Source organism: Oncorhynchus kisutch, linkage group LG1, assembly GCF_002021735.2.
Source record: "Oncorhynchus kisutch isolate 150728-3 linkage group LG1, Okis_V2, whole genome shotgun sequence".
In the NCBI taxonomy this organism is placed as follows: Eukaryota; Metazoa; Chordata; class Actinopteri; order Salmoniformes; family Salmonidae; genus Oncorhynchus; species Oncorhynchus kisutch.
Genome location: NC_034174.2, coordinates 33,079,190 through 33,101,062, shown reverse-complemented (window position 1 = coordinate 33,101,062; position 21,873 = coordinate 33,079,190). Strand labels below are relative to the sequence as shown.

The 21,873-nt window shown below is 44.3% G+C and overlaps 1 protein-coding gene across 1 annotated transcript; it reads left to right on the top strand.

Moving 5' to 3' along the window:
* Positions 1 to 16,373: 16,373 nt before the first annotated feature.
* LOC109905414 (amphoterin-induced protein 1-like) lies at positions 16,374 to 21,067 on the top strand. The gene has a single exon (XM_020502810.2). The coding sequence runs from the start codon at positions 16,778 to 16,780 to the stop codon at positions 18,416 to 18,418; it is 1,641 nt and encodes a 546-aa protein (XP_020358399.2). The 5' UTR covers positions 16,374 to 16,777; the 3' UTR covers positions 18,419 to 21,067.
* Positions 21,068 to 21,873: the final 806 nt, after the last annotated feature.

The following is a 21,873-nucleotide window of genomic DNA, read 5'->3' as shown; positions in this document are numbered from 1 at the left end:
CCTACGGCCTCCTCCACGTCTCCTGATGTATTGACCTGTCTCCTGGTAGCGCCTCCATGGTCTGGACACTACGCTGACAGACACAGCAAACCTTCTAGCCACAGCTCGTATTGATGTGCCATCCTGGATGAGCTGCACTACCTGAGCCACTTGTGTGGGTTGTAGACTCCATCTCATGCTACCAATAGAGTGAAAGCACCGCCAGCATTCAAAAGTGACCAAAACATCAGCCAGGAAGCATAGGAACTGAAAAGTGGTCTGTGGTCACCACCTGCAGAACCACTCCTTTATTGGGGGTGTCTTGCTAATTGCCTATAATTTCCACCTGTTGTCTATTCCATTTGCACAACAGCATGTGAAATTTATTGTCAATCAGTGTTGCTTCCTAAGTGGACAGTTTGATTTCACCGAAGTGTGATTGACTTGGAGTTACATTGTGTTATTTAAGTCTTCCCTTTATTTTTTTGAGCAGTGTATATATACACCTTTTCAGAATATGTTAGCCTACCTCCGCTTTCAATCGCTATTGTTGCTTCATTCCTTCCTCGCTTTCAACAGTTAAATGAAATACGTTTTGTTGTCCTTATCTTCATCATTCTAATGACATCATTGAATAATATAGGAATAGAATTAAATGCACAAGGCTTTCACTTCTCCTCACAAAGATTGAATGGTTATGGGTCTGCATAAATAACTGCTATAGCCTACCGGCATCGCACGTTTGCTCTTCTTTCAAACTACCCGTGAGTTATATTGGCTGCTGTATTTAACGTTCAGCAAACAAGAGCTTGCATCCCTCTTTGACTAATCTTTTGGTATAAGAAATGCAAAACAAAATAATGTCCAGCAAGCTATTCTAGTCTAGCTTTTTGTGCATGGGACTCCAAGAGTTAAGGAGTGTTTTTTTTAAGGAGAGAGGGTAGTGGAGCACAGGTGTGTGCTTATTGCGCAAGAGACGGAGGCTATAAATTAGAAGTTTATTATGCATAACCATTAATTAGCTAAATATAAGGCTAATACTGCATTGAATTTATTACCTGAAAGAGGTAGACTAGGACATCTATATATAGGGCTATATATCAAACTAGAACAGGATTATCTACGTATTTTGGATGCAAATTGACTGGAGTTGATGGAGAGAGAGAGAGAGAGACTGCAAGAGTGCACATGCACCGATTTAAAGCAATGATATTCCAGTGATCGGCTGTTTTTAAAACTCTGCAGCTGCAGTAAATAAAACAATAAGGTGACCCCGAAACCCAGATGGAGACGGGTAAATTAGACACGCATTCAGTCCTTATATTACTGTAGCAAATGTAGGCCTACCTGTCACAAGAAAAACATTTACCATGATGAGATGATAGGTCTACATGCATTGTGAACTGAGCTCCATACTGAGATGGTGTTATGAGAATTTCTTTATCAATGTTCATCAACTTCAATTAATCTACTCAGTCTGCAACCCAGAGTTTGTAAGATTCTGGTTGAATGAAACAAACAAGAGTCCCAGCTTACAATAGTCAAAATGTTTATTCACGAGAGTACTCTAAAATCAAAAATGCAAACATAGTCTTTATAACACACACAAAGAAGTTCAAATCTTAAGCTACACCTTGCTCAGACAGTCGGCGTTTTTCCACTACACAGATACATTGTTCAGTCTGCTGAATGTTTCATAATTTTCTGCAAGCCTAACAGTTTCTCCCCTCCACGGGTGGAGACAGAATGTACTGTAAGGAACACAGTAGTACAACATGTCTGTCGATAGCTCCTCTTATCATTTGTTTCCCACTTGCACCCTGCTTACAGACTAAAAAGGAACAAAAGGTCCTTGTTCTAATTCTGACTAAAACTACACACATCATCAGATTATAGTTTTATGATTCTAATAAATTTCATACAATTATATGGTTTCCGGGTGGAATATTTTTTGTCATTATCTTAACATTACCTTTAACATATAAATAATTTAGTCATTATCTTAATCATATAAATCATATGAATTTCTATTATATCAGATGGGCTGTCTCGACCAACGCAACCGGGGTTACCTCTACCCGTCCCGTTTGGAGCCAGTCCCAATGGGATGCGTCTCTCCCTTCCCAGGGAGTATGATAGGACGGCAGCACAGTGCCAGGGATTCCTGTTACAACTGGACCTCTACCTGGCCACTGTTCACCCAGCTCCCTCGGGAAGGGAGAAAGTGTCCGCCCTCGTCTCATGCCTCTCGGGGAGAGCTCTGGAGTGGGCAAACGCCATGTGGGCACCCGTCGCTTCTGGGCCATCTTCGACCATCCGCCCGAAGGTAGAGAGTTCGGGGAATGGCTCTTCCATTTGAGGCAGGGGACGAGGAGCGCCCAGGAGTTTGCCCTGAAATTCTGAACTTTGGCCGCCGGAGCAGGCTGGAACGACAGGGTCCTCATCGACCACTATCAGTGCAGCCTGCACGAGGACGTCCGACGTGAGCTGGCCTGCAGGGATGCCACCATCTCCTTTGACCAACTGGTGGATTTGTCCAACCTGCTGGTCACCCGCTGACATCCAGAGGGGGCTCTGTCGGTTTCATCTTCCAGCACCCCCGCTTCGGTGCCCATAGAGTTGGGAGGGGCTGCACGTAGGGAGGCTGGAGGAGGGGCCATCACGTGCACCATCTGTGGCCGCAGAGGGCATACTGCCGGTCGGTGCCGTGTTGGTCCCTCTGGGAGTCGAGGCAACAGGCAGGGCACTCTGGCGTCACCCCAGGTGAGTCTGCACCACACTCATCCAGAGTCCTCTGTTTGACCACCTGTTTGTACATGTTTGTTTCCCTGAGTTTTCCCCGCATTCCCAGCATAAGGTGCTCGTTGATTCAGGCACAGCTGGGAATTTTATCGACAGAGCGTTAGTCCTTAGTTTAGGGATCCCCATCATTCCTGAAGTTAGACCCTTCCCGGTTCACGCTCTGGATAGTCGATCACTAGGGTCCGGGCTAATCAGGGAGTCCACTATCTCCCTGGTCATGGAGACGCAGGGGAGTCACGAGGAGAAAATCAGTCCCTTCCTCATTGACTGTCCTGCGTTTTCCATGGTACTAGGCCTTCCCTGGGTGGCTCATCATAACCCCACCATTTCCTGGCAACAGAGGGCTCTCACGGGGTGGTCGCGAGAGTGCTCTGGGAGGTGTGTAGGGATTTCCATTGGTGCTACCACGGTGGAAAGTCCAGACCATGGCTCCACCGTGCGCTTCCCCTCAGAATATGCCGATTTGGCTCTCGCCTTCTGCGACTCAATTACCACCTCATCGATAGGGGGATTGTGCGATAAATCTCCTGGCAGACGCTGCGCTTCCCAGGAGTCACGTGTATCCCCTGTCGCAAGCAGAGACGGTGGCTATGGAGACATATGTCTCTGAAACCCTACATACATTCGGTCCTCCACTTCACCCGCCTCCTCAAGTTTCTTTTTTGTGAAGAAGAAGGATGGAGGTCTGCGCCCGTGCATTGACTATAGAGGTCTCAATCAAATCACAGTGAGGTATAGTTACCCGCTACCTCTTATCGCCACGGCGATTGAGTCAATGCATGGGGCGAGCTTCTTCACGAAACTGGATCTCAGGAGTGCGTATAACCTGGTGCGTATCCGGGGGGGAGACGAGTGGAAGACAGTGTTTAGTACCACCTCAGGGCATTATGAGTACCTCGTCATGCTGTACGGCTTGAAGAATGCTCTATCAGTTTTCCAATCCTTTGTAGACGAGATTTTCAGGGACCTGCACGGGCAGGGTGTAGTGGTGTATATCGATGACATTCTGATATACTCCGCTACAGGCGCCGAGCATGTGTCCCTGGTGTGCAGGGTACTTGGACGACTGTTGGAGCATGACCTTTACATCAAGGCTGAGAAATGCCTGTTCTTTCAGCAGGCCGTCTCCTTCCTAGAGTATCGCATTTCCACATCAGGGGTGGAGATGGAGAGTGACCGCATTGCAGCTGTGCGTAATTGGCCGACTCCCACCGCGGTAAAGGAGGTGCAGCAATTTTTAGGGTTTGCCAATTACTACTGGAGATTCATTTTGGGTTTTGGCCAGGTGGCTGCTCCCATTACCTCACTGCTGAAGGGGGGTCCTGTATGGTTGCAGTGGTAGGCTGAGGCGGACAGGACTTTTGAGCAGCTAAGAGCTCTGTTTACTTCGGCTCCCGTGCTGGCCCATCCGAATTCCTCTTTGGCCGTTCATAGTGGAGGTGGACGCATCCGAGGCTGGGATAAGAGCCGTGCTCTCACAGCGCAGGTAAACCCTGCCCCTGTGCTTTCTTCTCAAAGAAGCTCAGCCCGGCGGAGCGTAACTATGATGTGGGGGAACGGGAGCTGTTGGCTGTGGTTAAAGCGTTGAAGGCATGGAGACATTGGCTTGAGGGGGCTAAACACCCTTTCCTCATCTGGGTTGACCACCACAACCTGGAGTACATCCGGGCAGCGAGGAGACTGAATCCTCGTCGGGCAAGGTGGGCCAAGTTCTTTACCCGTTTTGTGTTTACCTTGCCCTACAGACCAGGTTCCCAGAATATGAAGGCAGACGCACTGTCCCGGCTGTATGACACAGAGGAGTGGCCCATGGATCAGGCTACCATAATCCCGGGATCTTGCCGGGGAGTGCCGGTCATGTGTGAGCTGGACGCAGACATTGAGCAGGCGTTGCGTACAGAGCCCGCTCCCCTCCAGTGTCCCGTCGGGCGTATGTACGTTCCGTCTGCTGTCCATGACCAGCTGATCTCCTGGGCCCTACTGGGCCCACATGTCACCCTCCTCTGGTCATCCGAGGATCGGTCGGACGGTGCGCTGTCTGACTGGGAAGTACTGGTGGCCCACCTTGGCAAAGGATGTGAGGGTTTATGTTTCCTCCTGCTCGGTGTGTAAGGCTCCGAGACACCTGCCCAGAGGTAAGCTACACCCCTTACCCATTCCACAACGACCTTGCTCACACTTGTCAGTGCATTTTTTTAACCGATCTTCCTCTTTCACAGGGAAGCACTACGATCCTGGTCTTGTGGATCGTTTCTCTAAGTCCTGCCGTCTCCTCCCTCTGCCCGGTCTTCCTACGGCCCTACAGACTGTGGAAGCCCTGTTTACTCACTATATCCTCAAGCACTACGGGGTGCTTGAGGATATAGTGTCTGATCGGGTTCCCCAGTTCATTTCACCTACGACAGTAATGGGTAGGTAGAGAGAGGCAACCAGGATGCGGGCAGGTTTCTGCGGTCCTATTGCCAAGACCGGCCGGGGGAGTGGGTCGGCGTTCGTGCCCTGGGCCGAGATGGCGCAGAACTTGCTTCATCATTCCTCCATGAACCTCTCCCCGTTTCATTGCGTATTGGGGTACCAGCCGGTTCTGGCGCCGTGGCATCAGGGTCAGACCGAGGCTCCTGTGGTGGATGACTGGTTCAGGCGCGCGGAGGAGACATGGGAGGCCGCCCATGTTTACATCCAGCGAGCCGCGCTACGCCAAAAGACCAGCGCAGACCGTCAGTGATGTTGATTTTGGGGTCAATTAACCATTTAGGTTAATTGTCTTGCTGGAAGATCCAATTGCGGCCAAGTTTAAAGCCTTCTGCTAGAGGCAACCAAGTTTTGGGCTAAAATGTCTGGGTACTGGGTAAAGTTGATGATGACGTTGACCTTAACAAGGGCCCAGGACCAGTGGAAGCAAAATAGCCCCATAACATCAAAAATCCACCACCATATTTTACAGTAGGTATGGGGTTTGTTTCTGCATATGCATCTTTCTTTCAACTGTAAATATGATGTAATTGCATATAATCACTGATCACTGATGTGATCTTCCTGTCTGGGTTGTGCCGTGGCAGAGATCTTTGTGGGCTATACTCGGCCTTGTCTCAGGATGGTAAGTTGGTGGTTGAAGATATCCCTCTAGTGGTGTGGGAGCTGTGCTTTGGCAAAGTGGGTGGGGCTATATCCTTCCTGTTTGGCCCTGTCCGGGGTATCATCGGATGGGGCCACAGTGTATCCTGACCTCTCCTGTCTCAGCCTCCAGTATTTATGCTGCAGTAGTTTGTGTCGGGGGGCTAGGGTCAGTTTGTTATATCTGGAGTACTTCTCCTGTCTTATTCGGTGTCCTGTGTGAATTTAAGTATGCTCTCTCTAATTCTCTATTTCTCTCTTTCTTTCTCTCTCTCTCGGAGGACCTGAGCCCTAGGACCATGCCTCAGGACTACCTGGCATGATGACTCCTGGCCGTGCTGCTGCTCCAGTTTCAACTGTTCTGTCTGCGGGTAAGGAATCCTGACCTGTTCACCAGACGTACTACCTGTCCCAGACCTATTATTTGACCATGCTGGTCATTTATGAACATTTGAACATCTTGGCCATGTTCTGTTATAATCTCCACCCGGCACAGCCAGAAGAGAACTGGCCACCCCTCATAGCCTGGTTCCTCTCTAGGTTTCTTCCTAGGTTTTGGCCTTTCTAGGGAGTTTTTCCTAGCCAACATGCTTCAACACCTGCATTGCTTGCTGTTTGGGGTTTTAGGCTGGGTTTCTGTACAGCACTTTGAGATATCAGCTGATGTACGAAGGGCTATATAAATACATTAGATTTTTATAATGTAATACAATTATATAAACCATAAATCATAACTTTTTTGTATACCATTTTATAATGGATAGGGTACTGCAGAAATAGTATCTACATCTATAATAGTACCTAAATCAAACATTTATACCATCTCCTGCTAAAACACCTTGATACCTTTGAATAGGGATGTGTGTGTGAGCAGCAGAGCACCGTTTTCTGAGTCACTTCTCATTTGGCTGATGGTGTGCTAGGCAGGGAGATGTATTACCACCCTGTTTACCTGCCTCCTTCACCGCCACCACCCCAGCCCAGCCAGTCTCATCCATCACTTACCAGAGAACGTTAGATCTTCAAGGCTGCTGCCAAAACCAACCATGGGATGGGATCAACACTCTGACACCTCTCCCTGATACCCCTCCAAAATAACACACCACCATGTCCCATTGGCTGTCAGGCTGATGTTGTGACAGTAAGAGGTGAATTCCATTACTAGGGTAACTCTTTGTTCCAAACCACAGCCTTGGTCACAAACTGGCCAGCCGATGAATTTTTTATTTATTTTATCTTTATTTTACTAGACAAATTCTTATTTTCAATGACGGCCTAGGAACAGTGGGTTAACTGCCTGTTCAGGGGCAGAACGACAGATTTGTACCTTGTCAGCTCGGGGATTCGAACTTGCAACCTTTCGGTTACCTTTCGGTTACTAGTCCAACGCTCTAACCACTAGGCTACCCTGCCGCCCCACTAAACTGATGCCCAATCTTATTCATTCTACACAGCATTTTTTTTATTTTGGAAGTTCTATTAAAATGTATTGTGTTTAATGAACCACTTCAGAGTATGTCATGAGCAGCGTAGAGGTTCCTAGAGGTCCCAAAGGTTATTGATAGATTTATTTACCTTTCCCTTGTCAGCCTGTTAATGACCATTATCTGTATAATAACTCAATGTATTGTGACTGCCATGTGACAGTGACACAGGGAGAGAGAGAGGGTCATTTTGTGTCCCGGTCTCTAGTCCTAGTATTACCCCACTGACAGTCAGTTCATTACTGCTATTAGAAGAGCCATACATCTTACGCTAATACTCAGGGAGCTGCAGCTGCATCCGAGTTGTGTCTCAGTTAGTGGGGGATGGGCAGGGTCAGGGTTTCATGTAAAATGGATACGCTGCACACATTATATCGCAATGAGACAGGAGTATAAACCTTTCACAGTACCTGACATACTCATATGTGTGTTATAATCAGATATGTGTTAGAACCTAGGCTACTCCGTTGACTTGTAAACCCAAGGAGATCCAACCCTTCCTTTTCAATTATAATAAATGTGGCACTACTCCTTCCCACAATGCAATGCGGACCTTGTGTAATGAGAGTGAGGGTGATAAATGATTCCTCCTAAAGCTCAGAACAGTGTGTACTCAACACACACATACCTCCCACATGTGAAGACTTACAAAGCACACACAATGTGGGCATGCAAACACATACAAACCAAGATTAGACAACAGAAAAAAACACAATAATTATCATTCAAAAAATACCATTATTACAGGGGAATATATTCATGTCAGATGCATAGGCTCTCTGCAAGGTTTTGTATAGCTAACCTACCATATGAATATCATTTTCTGACTCAAATAGGATTCCATTGAGATTAATCTGATGCCCAAAATATTTCAAATCAACATTTTGTGATATAAAACTGTTAAATTGCATGTATTTGAAAATATCTAAACTGGTCAATCCAACATTGATTTGTAATGCTATCATGGAAATACTTGTATTTCCTATTTAGTAATTTATGGGTTCTATGCCTTTAGTTTTCCATGTGAACCAATTTATCGGTGAATTCTCTTGCAATATATTCTATATTTGTGTAAGCATAGGTGCTTGGCACAGAATGGATTGATACCTCCTCTGTCTTACCTCACTCCACTCTGAGGGTTCACTGAAGGGACAAGAACAGAGCAGCAGGAACCACTGGCCTTGGCAGAGTCCTTGTCAACAGGAACAGAGACAAATGGCACATTCAATAATATCAGATTGATTCATATCATGACTCCATCACACACATATAAACACTTTGGGTGTGATGCTAGGAAGACAAGTAATCAATACAATTCTAGGGATGTAACGAATCACTGATACTCATCAGTCCCTGATTCAAATGTTTAAGATACAAGTGTATCAGTCCGCACCAATCCAAATGTAGCAAGATGCATCGGTCAGAAAATCGATTCAAACATTAAGAATCGCCGGTTCACAAAATTTGTTTTGCTCATTTACATTCTTTCTATCTTCCGAAAATACCTCTCATCTTTTGTGACCACTGATGTGTACTCTCCTTCAATGTCGAACTACATGTAACTGAGTTGACAGTCATTGATCTACAAGTAATTTTGCATGCCGACAACCCCAGGAAATATCTGTAGCCCAGTGGCGGTCAGTGCCGTTTAAGATGAGGAAGGATTTTTAAATTTTTAAATTTTTTATTTCACCTTTATTTAACCAGGTAGGCTAGTTGAGAACAAGTTCTCATTTGCAACTGCGACCTGGCCAAGATAAAGCATAGCAGTGTGAACAGACAACACAGAGTTACACATGGAGTAAACAATTAACAAGTCAATAACACAGTAGAAAAAAAGGGGAGTCTATATACATGGTGTGCAAAAGGCATGAGGAGGTAGGCGAATAATTAAAATTTTGCAGATTAACACTGGAGTGATAAATGATCAGATGGTCATGTACAGGTAGAGATATTGGTGTGCAAAAGAGCAGAAAAGTAAATAAATAAAAACAGTATGGGGATGAGGTAGGTGAAAATGGGTGGGCTGTTTACCAATAGACTATGTACAGCTGCAGCGATCGGTTAGCTGCTCAGATAGCAGATGTTTGAAGTTGGTGAGGGAGATAAAAGTCTCCAACTTCAGCGATTTTTGCAATTCGTTCCAGTCACAGGCAGCAGAGTACTGGAACGAAAGGCGGCCAAATGAGGTGTTGGCTTTAGGGATGATCAGTGAGATACACCTGCTGGAGCGCGTGCTACGGATGGGTGTTGCCATCGTGACCAGTGAACTGAGATAAGGCGGAGCTTTACCTAGCATGGACTTGTAGATGACCTGGAGCCAGTGGGTCTGGCGACGAATATGTAGCGAGGGCCAGCCGACTAGAGCATACAAGTCGCAGTGGTGGGTGGTATAAGGTGCTTTAGTGACAAAACGGATGGCACTGTGATAAACTGCATCCAGTTTGCTGAGTAGAGTGTTGGAAGCAATTTTGTATATGACATCGCCAAAGTCGAGGATCGGTAGGATAGTCAGTTTTACTAGGGTAAGTTTGGCGGCGTGAGTGAAGGAGGCTTTGTTGCGGAATAGAAAGCCGACTCTTGATTTGATTTTCGATTGGAGATGTTTGATATGAGTCTGGAAGGAGAGTTTACAGTCTAGCCAAACACCTAGGTACTTATAGATGTCCACATATTCAAGGTCGGAACCATACAGGGTGGTGATGCTGGTCAGGCGTGCGGGTGCAGGCAGCGAACGGTTGAAAAGCATGCATTTGGTTTTACTAGCGTTTAAGAGCAGTTGGAGGCCACGGAAGGAGTCTTGTATGGCATTGAAGCTCGTTTGGAGGTTAGATAGCACAGTGTCCAAGGACGGGCCGGAAGTATATAGAGTGGTGTCGTCTGCGTAGAGGTGGATCAGGGAATCGCCCGCAACAAGAGTAACATCATTAATATATACAGAGAAAAGAGTCGGCCCGAGAATTGAACCCTGTGGCACCCCCATAGAGACTGCCAGAGGACCGGACAGCATGCCCTCCGATTTGACACACTGAACTCTGTCTGCAAAGTAATTGGTGAACCAGGCAAGGCAGTCATCCGAAAAACCGAGGCTACTGAGTCTGCCGATAAGAATATGGTGATTGACAGAGTCGAAAGCCTTGGCAAGGTCGATGAAGACGGCTGCACAGTACTGTCTTTTATCGATGGCGGTTATGATATCGTTTAGTACCTTGAGCGTGGCTGAGGTGCACCCGTGACCGGCTCGGAAACCAGATTGCACAGCGGAGAAGGTACGGTGGGATTCGAGATGGTCAGTGACCTGTTTGTTGACTTGGCTTTCGAAGACCTTAGATAGGCAGGGCAGGATGGATATAGGTCTGTAACAGTTTGGGTCCAGGGTGTCTCCCCCTTTGAAGAGGGGGATGACTGCGGCAGCTTTCCAATCCTTGGGGATCTCAGACGATATGAATGAGAGGTTGAACAGGCTGGATGATACAAATGTTTTATGAACATGGCCTAATTTCTATTACAGCATATTGGTTGACTGTCATTCATTTTCCATTCATCAAGCTCAATGTAACATAGATATGTTTAGGCTACTACACAATACTCAATTTTTTCCTGTACCCATCATGAGGTTGCTACACCCTAAGCCTAAGTTTACAATGTAGGTGTACAGGTCGAGAGAATTTTGAGTAATCAAGGTGACAGACAATCAAATGTTAGTTTCTATTGGACAAATTCAGGTATGTTTATCCCTGTTTCATTCAGTTTAAGAAACTTTTTTCAACCAAATTGCTGCAATGTTTGTCTATGGAGATTGCCTGGCTGTGTGCTTGAATTTTTTTTTTTACACCTGTCAGCAACGGGTGTGGCTGAAATAGCCAAATCCACTCATTTGAAGGGGTATGTGTATATATAGTGTATGTATCAAATCGTCTTGAAAAGGAAAGATGCACATCTCTACTATTCTCATACTGAAAATGTGTGTGTTGTTTAGCTTATAAGGACCGACAGCAGGTTATTATTGGGCGTGGCATCCATAGAGTGCAGTAGTATGTCCGATGTAACATACTAACCCACCCACAGTCTTCACTCAAGAGCAGAGACAGACACCCTAACTGAGGTGATCCAAAGTGACCATAGGTCATCAATAACCACCTTTTTCCAGCCAATCATTTCTTTCAGGCCATGACAAGTCTAGAGACTCAAGTGTCTTAGCAATGTCCTGATGAACTGACAGTTCAGCATGTTCTCCAAGAAAATGTCAGCCATCTCCTCAAAGCCTTTCTGAGCCAGAATGTCAATGTGATATACATGGACAACTACTCCACTTCCATTATCAAATTGAGGTGACTGAAATACACTCATCATTTAGAATGCACCCCATAATACATGAGTCATATTTGGATAATGTGATGAGTACTGTAATGTGTGACTGGAGATGAGGAGGAATCAAGCTTCATGTAGGGGGAGGGAGTGAGTCTGCACCAGGATGGTGGATATTGTACACACAAGTTTCTCTCTTTCCATGTGTAGTATGCATTCACAAAGAGAGAAACAATCCACAAATCACACATGTGTTTCACAGAGGAAGGAGAAAGAAGAAGAAGCACCATGGTCTATTGTTGGATACATCCCCATCACCTGGCATTATACTTCCCTTTAACAATCAATAACATAAGTATTACCCACATATACACAGATATCATGTGGATGCACTGCGCTGCGCTACACACAAGTAAACACACACACGTAATTGGTGTGACTATTTTGCATGTGTAACAGTCAAGCCTTCCTACTGGATGATTAATGCATCATGTGATTTTGAATTGTGTATTTAAACCCCCCTGTTTTTGTGTTCCAGGTCGGCCTCTCACAGGAAGTGGTGCAGTCCAGAGGCATGATGGGGAAATGTCTGATGAGAGCACATAGCAAATGGACATTTTGCTGTATGACTAAGTCTGAGAAACGATGGAGTTAAAAGTAAAGAGAAAATTGTATATGGAAATGAAGCATTCTAACTGAATTGTGAAAACGAATTAAGATGTGTTGAAACTTGACTATTGAAAATCATGCCTTGGGGCGGCAGCGTAACCTAGTGGTTAGAGCATTGGACTAGTAACCGAAAGGTTGCAAGATCGAATCCCCGAGCTGACAAGGTACAAATCTGTCGTTCTGCTCCTGAACAAGGAAGTTAACCCACTGTTGCTAGGCCATCATTGAAAATAAGAATTTGTTCTTAAGTGACTTGCTTAGTTAAATAAAGGAAAAATAAATTGTTTTTTGTTGTCTTCACTATTCCTGCCCAGACCCTAGAATCTGTCACTTTTCCACGCTATGACACACACACCTTTCTGCTCTCGCTCCTCAATGCCTCTGCAGCAGAAAGTCATCACTGACCTTGGCTTCCATGGCAACCGGCCCTGTAGACTGTTCCCATCATTCTTCACTCTGAAAGCTCAAGTGACATCTTTTGTGCCATGTGAGCTGAGAGTTAACAGAGAGGTAGGGTCAACTCATCTCAAGTGAGACCTTTTTCCTCAGCAACATAAAATAAAAAAAATCCCCACTATAGTAAATTACCAAAGTCAGGGCAATGTACTGGATAATCCTACGTAGAGTGCCAACTGCATGCAATCTAAACCAGGGCTCTTTGGTTAATGTCACACTTCTGAATCTGCTAAACAATGAACAGTGAATCTCCGTAATTCCTCTGTGTGAAACACTCCACTCCTTGCAATCCTAAATCAACAAATTGCTTCACCAACACACATCACTCCCCCTGATACAGGGCATCTACAGTTCAAATGGATCATAATAGTGATAACCTTGCTCTTTGACAGCTCCTATACAGACAGCGAGAGCTCAGGGGGATTTAACAATGAGGAGGTCTCATCTCAAAGGCAATGGAAGCACAACTCTTTTTTTATTGGACTCTTTTTGAGGTGTTCTTCACATAAGACAAACGGGCATGTCCCACTGTACAATGGAGATAAACCTCCTCCAAGGACCCATTTTGGCTATGAACCTCACAGAATGTGAAAAAGCGTCATTTGATAATCAAATTAGCACTGGTCTGAGGACAGATATAACAGTAGTTATCCTTCAGGCTTTGAACTGAGCAGCACAATCCTCTTACTAATGCGCTTCCTCCGTTTTAATGAGGACAACTCATCTAACACGGTTTATTCAGAAGCCTTCACTGTTAGCATTAGAACAACACCACAATGACATCAATTTATGGAAATATAAGATTCTCACATCCATACAGCAAAAAGGAGGGAAAAGATATGAAATATTACCTTTGATGGGCCTCTGTACCCAGTTTTTAATATGATATCTGAAATGAGACTAGCTGCATAAATAAATGGGGGCCACCCGAGCAGTAATTCAACGATAATTACTCAATTGAAATAGCTGGCAGCTAGACTAATTTACCAATCATAAAACTGTTAGCTGACATGGGATAGTTTAGTGACTGACATAAGAGAAAAACTGCTGATGCACAACCACATTTCGAAATTGCACCTTATTCTACTATTCGGTTTCTATTTTTATTTATTTTTAATCCGAGGGTCTTCAAACGGTGGTACATGCAGCCAGTGCTTAATTCGAGCAGCATCCGGCATGAACAGGATCCGGCACATTTTGTTCCGGAACCCATGTGCCAGGATCAGTACCTCTCTTGGCATTAAAAATAATTGTCCCTGTTTGCAATGTAAAAAATATAATAAAATCAAAGTTAATTCAAGTTGCCTTCTCTGTTATTCTCCTTCCCCCTAAAAAACGTAATGTGAAAATGTGCCTGATATTCTAAGACTTGATTCGTCCTGGGCCTGCCTGGTTTTATGGTTTGCGCACCATTAGCCTGTATAGATCAATGCGTTGCCAATGCTGTGGTGAGAGAGAGAAGCGCGCCTGTATCTCACAGAACTAGTATGAGATTCACTTTCTGTGATCGCTCTCCATCTCTCTGCTTTGATAGTCATGCTCCTGTAATTCTCTTCTCTCCAGCGCTGCACTTCGTCATTTATTCCTTAGCACCCTTTTTCTAAGAGTGTATGATTCTATCTAGAACCAAAAAGGGTTATTCAGCTGCCCCCATAGAAGAACCCCTTTAGTTCCAGGTAGAACCTTTTCCACAGAGGGTTCTACATGGAACCCCAAAAAGTTCTACCTGGAACCAAAGAGGGTTCTACCTGGAACCAAAAAAAGGTTCTACCTGGAACCAAAAAGGGTTATTTTATGGGGACAGCCACAGTACCCTTCTGGAACCTTTTTTTCTGAGTGTAGATGCGGGAAGGGGGCTGGAGGTTCCGCAGCACCCTTGATAAATTGAAATATATTTGCCAAAGTTATAGAATTACTGCTGTCTGTTGAGAAATGAAATCATGTATAATACTACACCAGGAGTAGGTCTATAATTTAGCTACAGAGGAGCAATAGCTTATATTATTTTAAAATAACCTAGCTGCAGATTGTGTGTAGCCCAATCACAAGGCATGCCTACAGCCTGGAACGCGCGGCAAATCTGTCAGTGAACAGCATGTAGCCAAAACAGGCCTTTTGCAATATTTCAAATAGCCAAACATCGCGGAAAACACAGGTTTGAAAGCAAATGGATTCTGCTGAAAAGAGAAGACTAATCTGGAAAAGTAAAACGATGCGTTACAAAGTAAAACAAGAGAGAGATAAGGTTTTGGCACGAGCGCATCGGCCATCGCTGATGAGTGGACTATATTTCCTCCTCATATTGTACAATATGTGTCTCCACACACCTAGGCAAAGGCTATTGATGGAGTCAAGGTCATTTTTATTCATCTCAGATTCTCAATTTGTGAGGTATTAAAAAACATTCTGCCAAAGTCTCCAGTAATCCAAAATTGTGTAGAATTGCATTTAATGCGTTTATATAAGGCAAACATTTTCCAGGACCCTAGGCCAAAATTAATCATCCCCATGTGTGCATCTCCTGCAAGCCATTCTACTCTTCTGCTCTATGTCAGCACGCAAAAGCAATGACAAGCGTTTTTTTGTGTGTTTTTTTCATTCGTTCTGATACCTCAGAGCCCCCCAGGTCAGCTCACTTTTTGTTCACGCACCTCCCAATTTACAAATGAAGCATTGCATGCAACCCCACGGGCCGCCAGTTGCCCATCCCTGGCCTATAGGTTAGCTCAGATTATCATTCTGATTCAGTTAACATTCCTTTTTTTCTCATCACATTGCAATACCTATTTTCGAAGTTAAGAAGCCAAAATAGGCTGACTGGTATAGTACAATGGGGCCACATTTATACACACCTGTGTAAATGTTGTACCTGTTATTAGACCTACAGTCTGAAGGGAATTAAATAACCTAAAATAAATATAATTTAATACCCCTTTATCCTAATCTGTATTTAATCGTTTTATTCTACCTTCCATGATAATAATCCGTACAAATGTTGCATTGAGCTACTGGAGTGGAAACTAACGGACTTGACTCGAGGTCGGTGCTGTGTTTGTAATAGTGCATCGCGTGAGCGCCCTCCCAGTAATCAATCAGAAGGCTCTTCATCCGGCAGAAGGCTGCTGCTTCGCTCTCTCTGATACGACATAGAAGGCTTGACATCATAGGCTGTGGTCTACTCCGCTCTTAAAGAATCACTTCGAATCGCATTTTCTTATTATATGAAGTATAGCCAATTGGTAGGCTACTATTTTGCATCGACGTCCTGGGTCCACTTGCTGTACAAACCTGCGACATTTCTTAATATCGCCTTTGATTTTCTTCAGTTTACGCCTTGAGAGGGAGCGGAAGGTAAAATAATGCTTGTGGATAATTTATTTTAGGCAGAGGTCACCTGGATGTTGAACGTTTCTATAGGTTTTGAAAATAAAACTATGTTGCATGGCATCAGCTAATAGACAAGTATTTAAATTGTTTTGGCTTTATTAATAATAGATAGCCTACTCTCCTCTTTAGCAATGGGATATCGGCAGTGCTTTTTGTGGCTAATGTGGCTAGACATGTAGGATGTAATGTAGGCAGTGTATTCAATGTCGAACATGAGTTAGTGAATGAAACAAGCGTAGAAATTAGAGATCTGTTCTGAGACGCATGAAGTTCAACTCATTATGGGAACTTGTAGCGGTCCTGTGGTGCAATGCACCCTGGTAAATCTACCATGTGCGTATGGTTAAAGTGCATGGAAGATATTCTGCTCATCTATTACTGTTTAGTAGCGCATTTACTATGCTTGACAGACCACGTGTGTGAGTTATGACTGTCATGTGGTTGTTTTATGTTATTGCTAGGTGTTGGCATAATTTTTGCCAGGGGACACTACAAATATCAAGGTAAAGGGAAGCAATGTGCTGCTGACCTCCAATATATTTTCTTTCAGCACATGGCCGATTGAGGATGTATGTCATATGAAGTCTAAATTCTGCATTGTGAAGACTAAGATTCCCTATCTAAAAATACATTCAACATCCTCTACCATGCCTGCACCTGACATGGTGGATGGCAAACTCTCTGGTTCCCGCTGTGCCATAGAAGGAGTGTCTATTAAGGGGCTCTTTGCCCTTCTGGTCCTGAGTCTCCTACTGCCTTCAGGAGCAACAACCAGCTCAAAATCTGTCACCTGCCACAAAACCTGTTTGTGCGCCAGCAACATCGTTAGCTGCTCCAAGATGAACCTGACCAGCATCCCCATGGCTTTTCCTCGCTACACTGCTGTGCTGGACCTTAGCTTCAACCAAATCAGTAAACTGAAAGCTGAATGGACCCCTGTCAAGCTCAGCATGCTGCACAGCCTCCTGCTCAGCCACAACGGCCTCACCTTCCTCTCTTCCGAGGCCTTCCTATATGTCACACGGTTGCGCTACCTGGACCTTTCCTCAAATGGCCTGAAAATTCTGGAGGAGTTCATCTTCGAGCCCCTGGAGCACCTGGAGGTGCTTCTGCTTTACAACAACTACATCTCCCAGATTGACCGCACTGCCTTCTCCAGCCTCAACAGCCTGCAGAAGCTCTACCTCAGTCAGAACCAGATCCAACGCTTCCCCCTGGAGCTGGTCAAAGAGAGGAATCGGCTGGAGAAGCTCACTCTGTTGGACGTGTCCACCAATCGGCTCAAACTGCTGCCCATACAGGAGCTCCAGGTCCTGCCTGCCTGGATCAAGAATGGCCTCTACTTCCACAACAACCCGCTGCCCTGCAGCTGTGAGCTGTACAGCATGCTGGCCCGCTGGCACCGCCAGGAGCTCAGCTCTGCCACTGATTTCAGAGACGACCACACCTGCCTCCTCCCAGGCACACAGAAGGAGAAGGCACTCACCCTGGAGCTGAACAAGGTTCATCTGAATTGCAGCGCAGTGACCATTTTAGACGAGGAGGCCTACCTTGAGCAGTTCGTAAGACTGGGCTGTGACACTAGGCAGAGGTACATGCTGAAGAGCTGGGTCCTTCCAGGCAATGTACAGTTGTCTTCTGGTAACCAGAGTTCCAGGGTCCTCAGCGACGGCAGCCTGCAGGTCGGCCCCATCACGCTAGAGGACTCTGGGATCTACACCTGTTACGCAGTGGGGGAATCCTTCAACGAAACCCTGTATGTGACTGTGTTAGTGCACAATGCCACTCAGGCTGGAGGGCAGGAGGGCATGAAGACGGCCTACACCACATTGGTGGGCTGTCTGGCCAGTGCGATGATGGTGCTCATCTACCTCTACCTCACACCCTGCAGCTGCATCTGCTGCCCGGGCCAGGGCCTGGACAAGAGAGCCCCGGGGGACAGCCTTCACTCCTCCATCCTTAGCGTCTCTCCCACCCATGAGGACACAGGCCCGGAGGGGGGCGGAGGTGGAGGGGGTGCCTTTGACAAGCCTCCCTTTAACAGGCATGTCACCTACCTGGACCCAAAGGGCCTGCTGGAGCAGAATGGGCGACTGAGCCCATGTGGGGAGGAGGATGAGGGGTGGCAGGAGGAGGACAGAGGGAGGCAGGAACAGAGAAGGAAGTCAGACGCAGAGTCTCTGAGCTCTGTGTACTCGGACACCCCTATTGTTGTGTGAGATGGTGTTTCGGTTCAACTGGAGGATCTTCCACATAAAAACACTGGTGGGAGGGTGGAGGATGGGTGACTCAGCTGCCTCAGTAGGACTGTAACTTGCTCATGAAGCAGGAGGAGGCTATCCATTTTCCATATGTAGAAATTCAATAGGGTAAGTAGCTTTACGTAGTGGGATTACACTATCTTGTCTTTTTATAAAACAATAACTTTCAACCAAATGAGCATTAATTCTCACTAATTGATTCTGTAGCAATTTATGTGTTCATCAAATGCTTCATTCCTTTGTGTTAGAATACCAATATTGTTGATTCTTTCCAGTGACAAGGGGCACAAATACGTTATGAGTTGTAGCTGAATTTATGCAACCAACAGAAGCAGCATTGAAGTGTATTCACTTGAATAGACTCAACATTGCTCCAATACATCTGTGCTGCTGTGACGCCTGGATTACCAGGCTAATAATAGTCTCTGTCACTTAGTCATTATTGAGGGGGGGATGCTAATGGGACAGTGTGGGACAGAAAGGATATTTGTTAGCAGCCAGGCCTAGTCCTACCAAAGGGAGTTGCTGTGAAAATCCACTGAGTACTTCTGGGCATGGGTTCAAGTCCCTAAGCAAACGGACAAATGCAGACTGGGCGATTGTCTTATAAACATGGTAGAAATAGCAGCCAGTAGTACAGCTAATATGCTAGCCTACCTAGCACCCCTGCCACAGTTGAGCATGGGATGGAAACACAACTCTTAGCACTGGAACAACAGATATTCTGCTGTCATTCTTGTATTGCTAAACAGACACAACTAAGATTTAGGACTGATGTAGGAGGTATAATATAAACAAAAGTCATTGATATTATGCCAGCACCATGAGCTCAGAAAAAATGGTCAAGAAGCAGTCAGATGCTAATGTTACCCAGCTGAAAATCAGGTTTGAGCTCAATGAAGTTTGAGCTCTTGTTTTGTACCTGAACCTTTGTTTAGTCACTCAGTCCAGTTGCATGCTATGGGGGTTTCTTAACACACTTCATTAGATATTACCTAACCTTGACTAACTGCTTTTCAACCTGAGAATCTCTGGCCCTCTTAACTTGAAACCAGGTGCCATCGTAATATCAGTACCTTGATGGAGGAACTTACTGCGCTGCTGTTATAGAGGGACATCTCTGAAGACAGACTCCCACCTCTTAAGACCAAATACTCAAACCTATAGTATAAGCTGAAAGGCCCATTATTAACTCACAGTAAAACAGTTACTGAACACACACAACAAAACATGTGCCACTAACATTTTCAGAAGCAAGACTTTCTTAAGCTATCCATTAATGTCTATGTTTCTGCCTGCTCAGGGTCATATAGTTTCATATGTATGTGTATATACATTATCTAACTATCTATTAATCAGATGTTTAATAGTATGTATCCCTACAGTTTACATTATTATATAAAGATGTTGCAAGATACTGTATGTGCTTTTGCATACTAGCAGAGGAGTTGTAAATTAAAGACAGATAATGTTATATAAGAATATTATCATAACCTATAATCTTGTTATGCTTTGAAGACCCTTACATTGACATGGTCATTTCTGGTAGAAGCTATTGGACCTCTGGCTCTTCTGTATAAAGACTGCATTATAATCTCCTGAAGAAAAATGTATCATCTCTGACCAAGCAATGATTGGTTAAAATATTTCAAGCGTAACCGGGTGTGTAATCTCTTATACACTCACAAAGGGAATCAGCTGAGTAATTGTTATCTGTTTATATACGTATGTAAAAGTATTCTGTGTCTTTGTGGTAGCCATTTCTTGTGATGTTCTGCGTTTGCCTACTCTACGTCTGTGTTACTTACTACTTACTGCTTATGAATTGTTGGGTCAAGTACAAAGACATTAATCTGTAATGACAGACTTTTGTCAGAATCTCTCTGCTATGCTCTCAAATGCCTTCCTGTTCATCCACTGTACTTGTCAACTGTATTCACAACCTCAAACTTCCAAAACATGAAGTGTGATGATACTGTGTTTTTCTTGGAAAGAAGCACTCAAGAGACACATAACTAAGTAAAAATACTTTGAATTACTTATTACAGTGCCTAGTGGAAGTCTACACACCCCTTGCACAGTCTTCACATTTTTCTGCCTTAAAATTGTATAAAAAACCCCAGATTAAATTAGATGTTTTTCCTATCGATCTATACAATGTGCTCCACATTATAGAACATTTATAGAACATTTTCCAAATGACTAAGAAATACAAAATGTTGTATTGATTGCGTATGTCCTAACACCCCAGAGGTAATACTTGGTGGAAGCACCTATAGCAGCCTTTACAGCTGTGAATAATTTGGAATCATATTCTTCCAATTTTGCACAACTCTTAGGGCAACATGCAGCAACATGTGAAGACTGTGCAAGGGATGTGTAGACTTTCACTAGCGACTGTGTAAGTACTGTTTTTGGTAAGTAGTTTATCTGTACTTTACTATTTACTATTGTACTTTACTACTTTACTATTTATATTTTTGATTACTTTGACTCCACTACATTCATAAAGAAAATATCTACTTTTTACTCCCATATAAAAATGCTTAATTTATAAATGAGTGTTGGAGTCTGCCCCTGGCAATCCGCAAATAAAAATAAAGAAAATCATGTTTTCAGGTTTGCTTAATATAATATTTGAAATTATTTATAGTATTTACTTTTACTTTTGATATTTAAGTATATTTTAGCAATTAGATGTACTTTTAAACCAAAAACGTACTCAAGTATTTTACTGGGTGACTAACTTTTACTTGAGTCCTTTTCTATTAAGGTATCTTTACTTTTACTCAAGTATGACAAATGGGTACTTTTCCCACTACTGTCAATATCTGATCGCCTAGAATTGATGCTTTATTTACAGCCCTCCTTGCGATATTGTGAAGCGAGTGTCCAGTGTTAGTGAAGCATGATATTCAGGCCTGCTCACGGGGCCAAATGGCATGCCACTCCACTGGCTTCTTTTTCTACAGCAAATTACCCTAATGACATGTACTGTGATCACTAGGGGGTGAAATGTTAGAACTCACAGGATCACTGAGGTGAAAACTCAGTTCACTGGAGAAGTAGTCCGTTTACTTTCTTCAGGCACCATTTGATGCAGGCTTTTTATTCTCCCTCTTTTGGACCATTTACCTTTGGCACTGTCTTGTGGCTGTAGGTGCACACCATCACATCCCTTTTGCCATTTACAGGTAACTTAATTACAGGTAAACTGAGGGAAGGACAGTGTTTTTCTGTGTGGGTTTGTGTTTATCACCAATCTGAATTACTGTACTCGATGTCATTATGGATTAAGTGTCAATATCTGCAGAAGTAAAGGTATATTTCCATCTAGATTCTATAATATGAAGGCATGTGTGCCAGAACCCGCTAATGTAATACTGCTAAAGTGTAAATGAAGACTTCTACTA

Coding starts and splice junctions, on each gene's coding strand:
- LOC109905414 (XM_020502810.2), top strand. CDS start 16,778: ATGAAGTCTAAATTCTGCATTGTGAAGACTAAGATTCCCTATCTAAAA.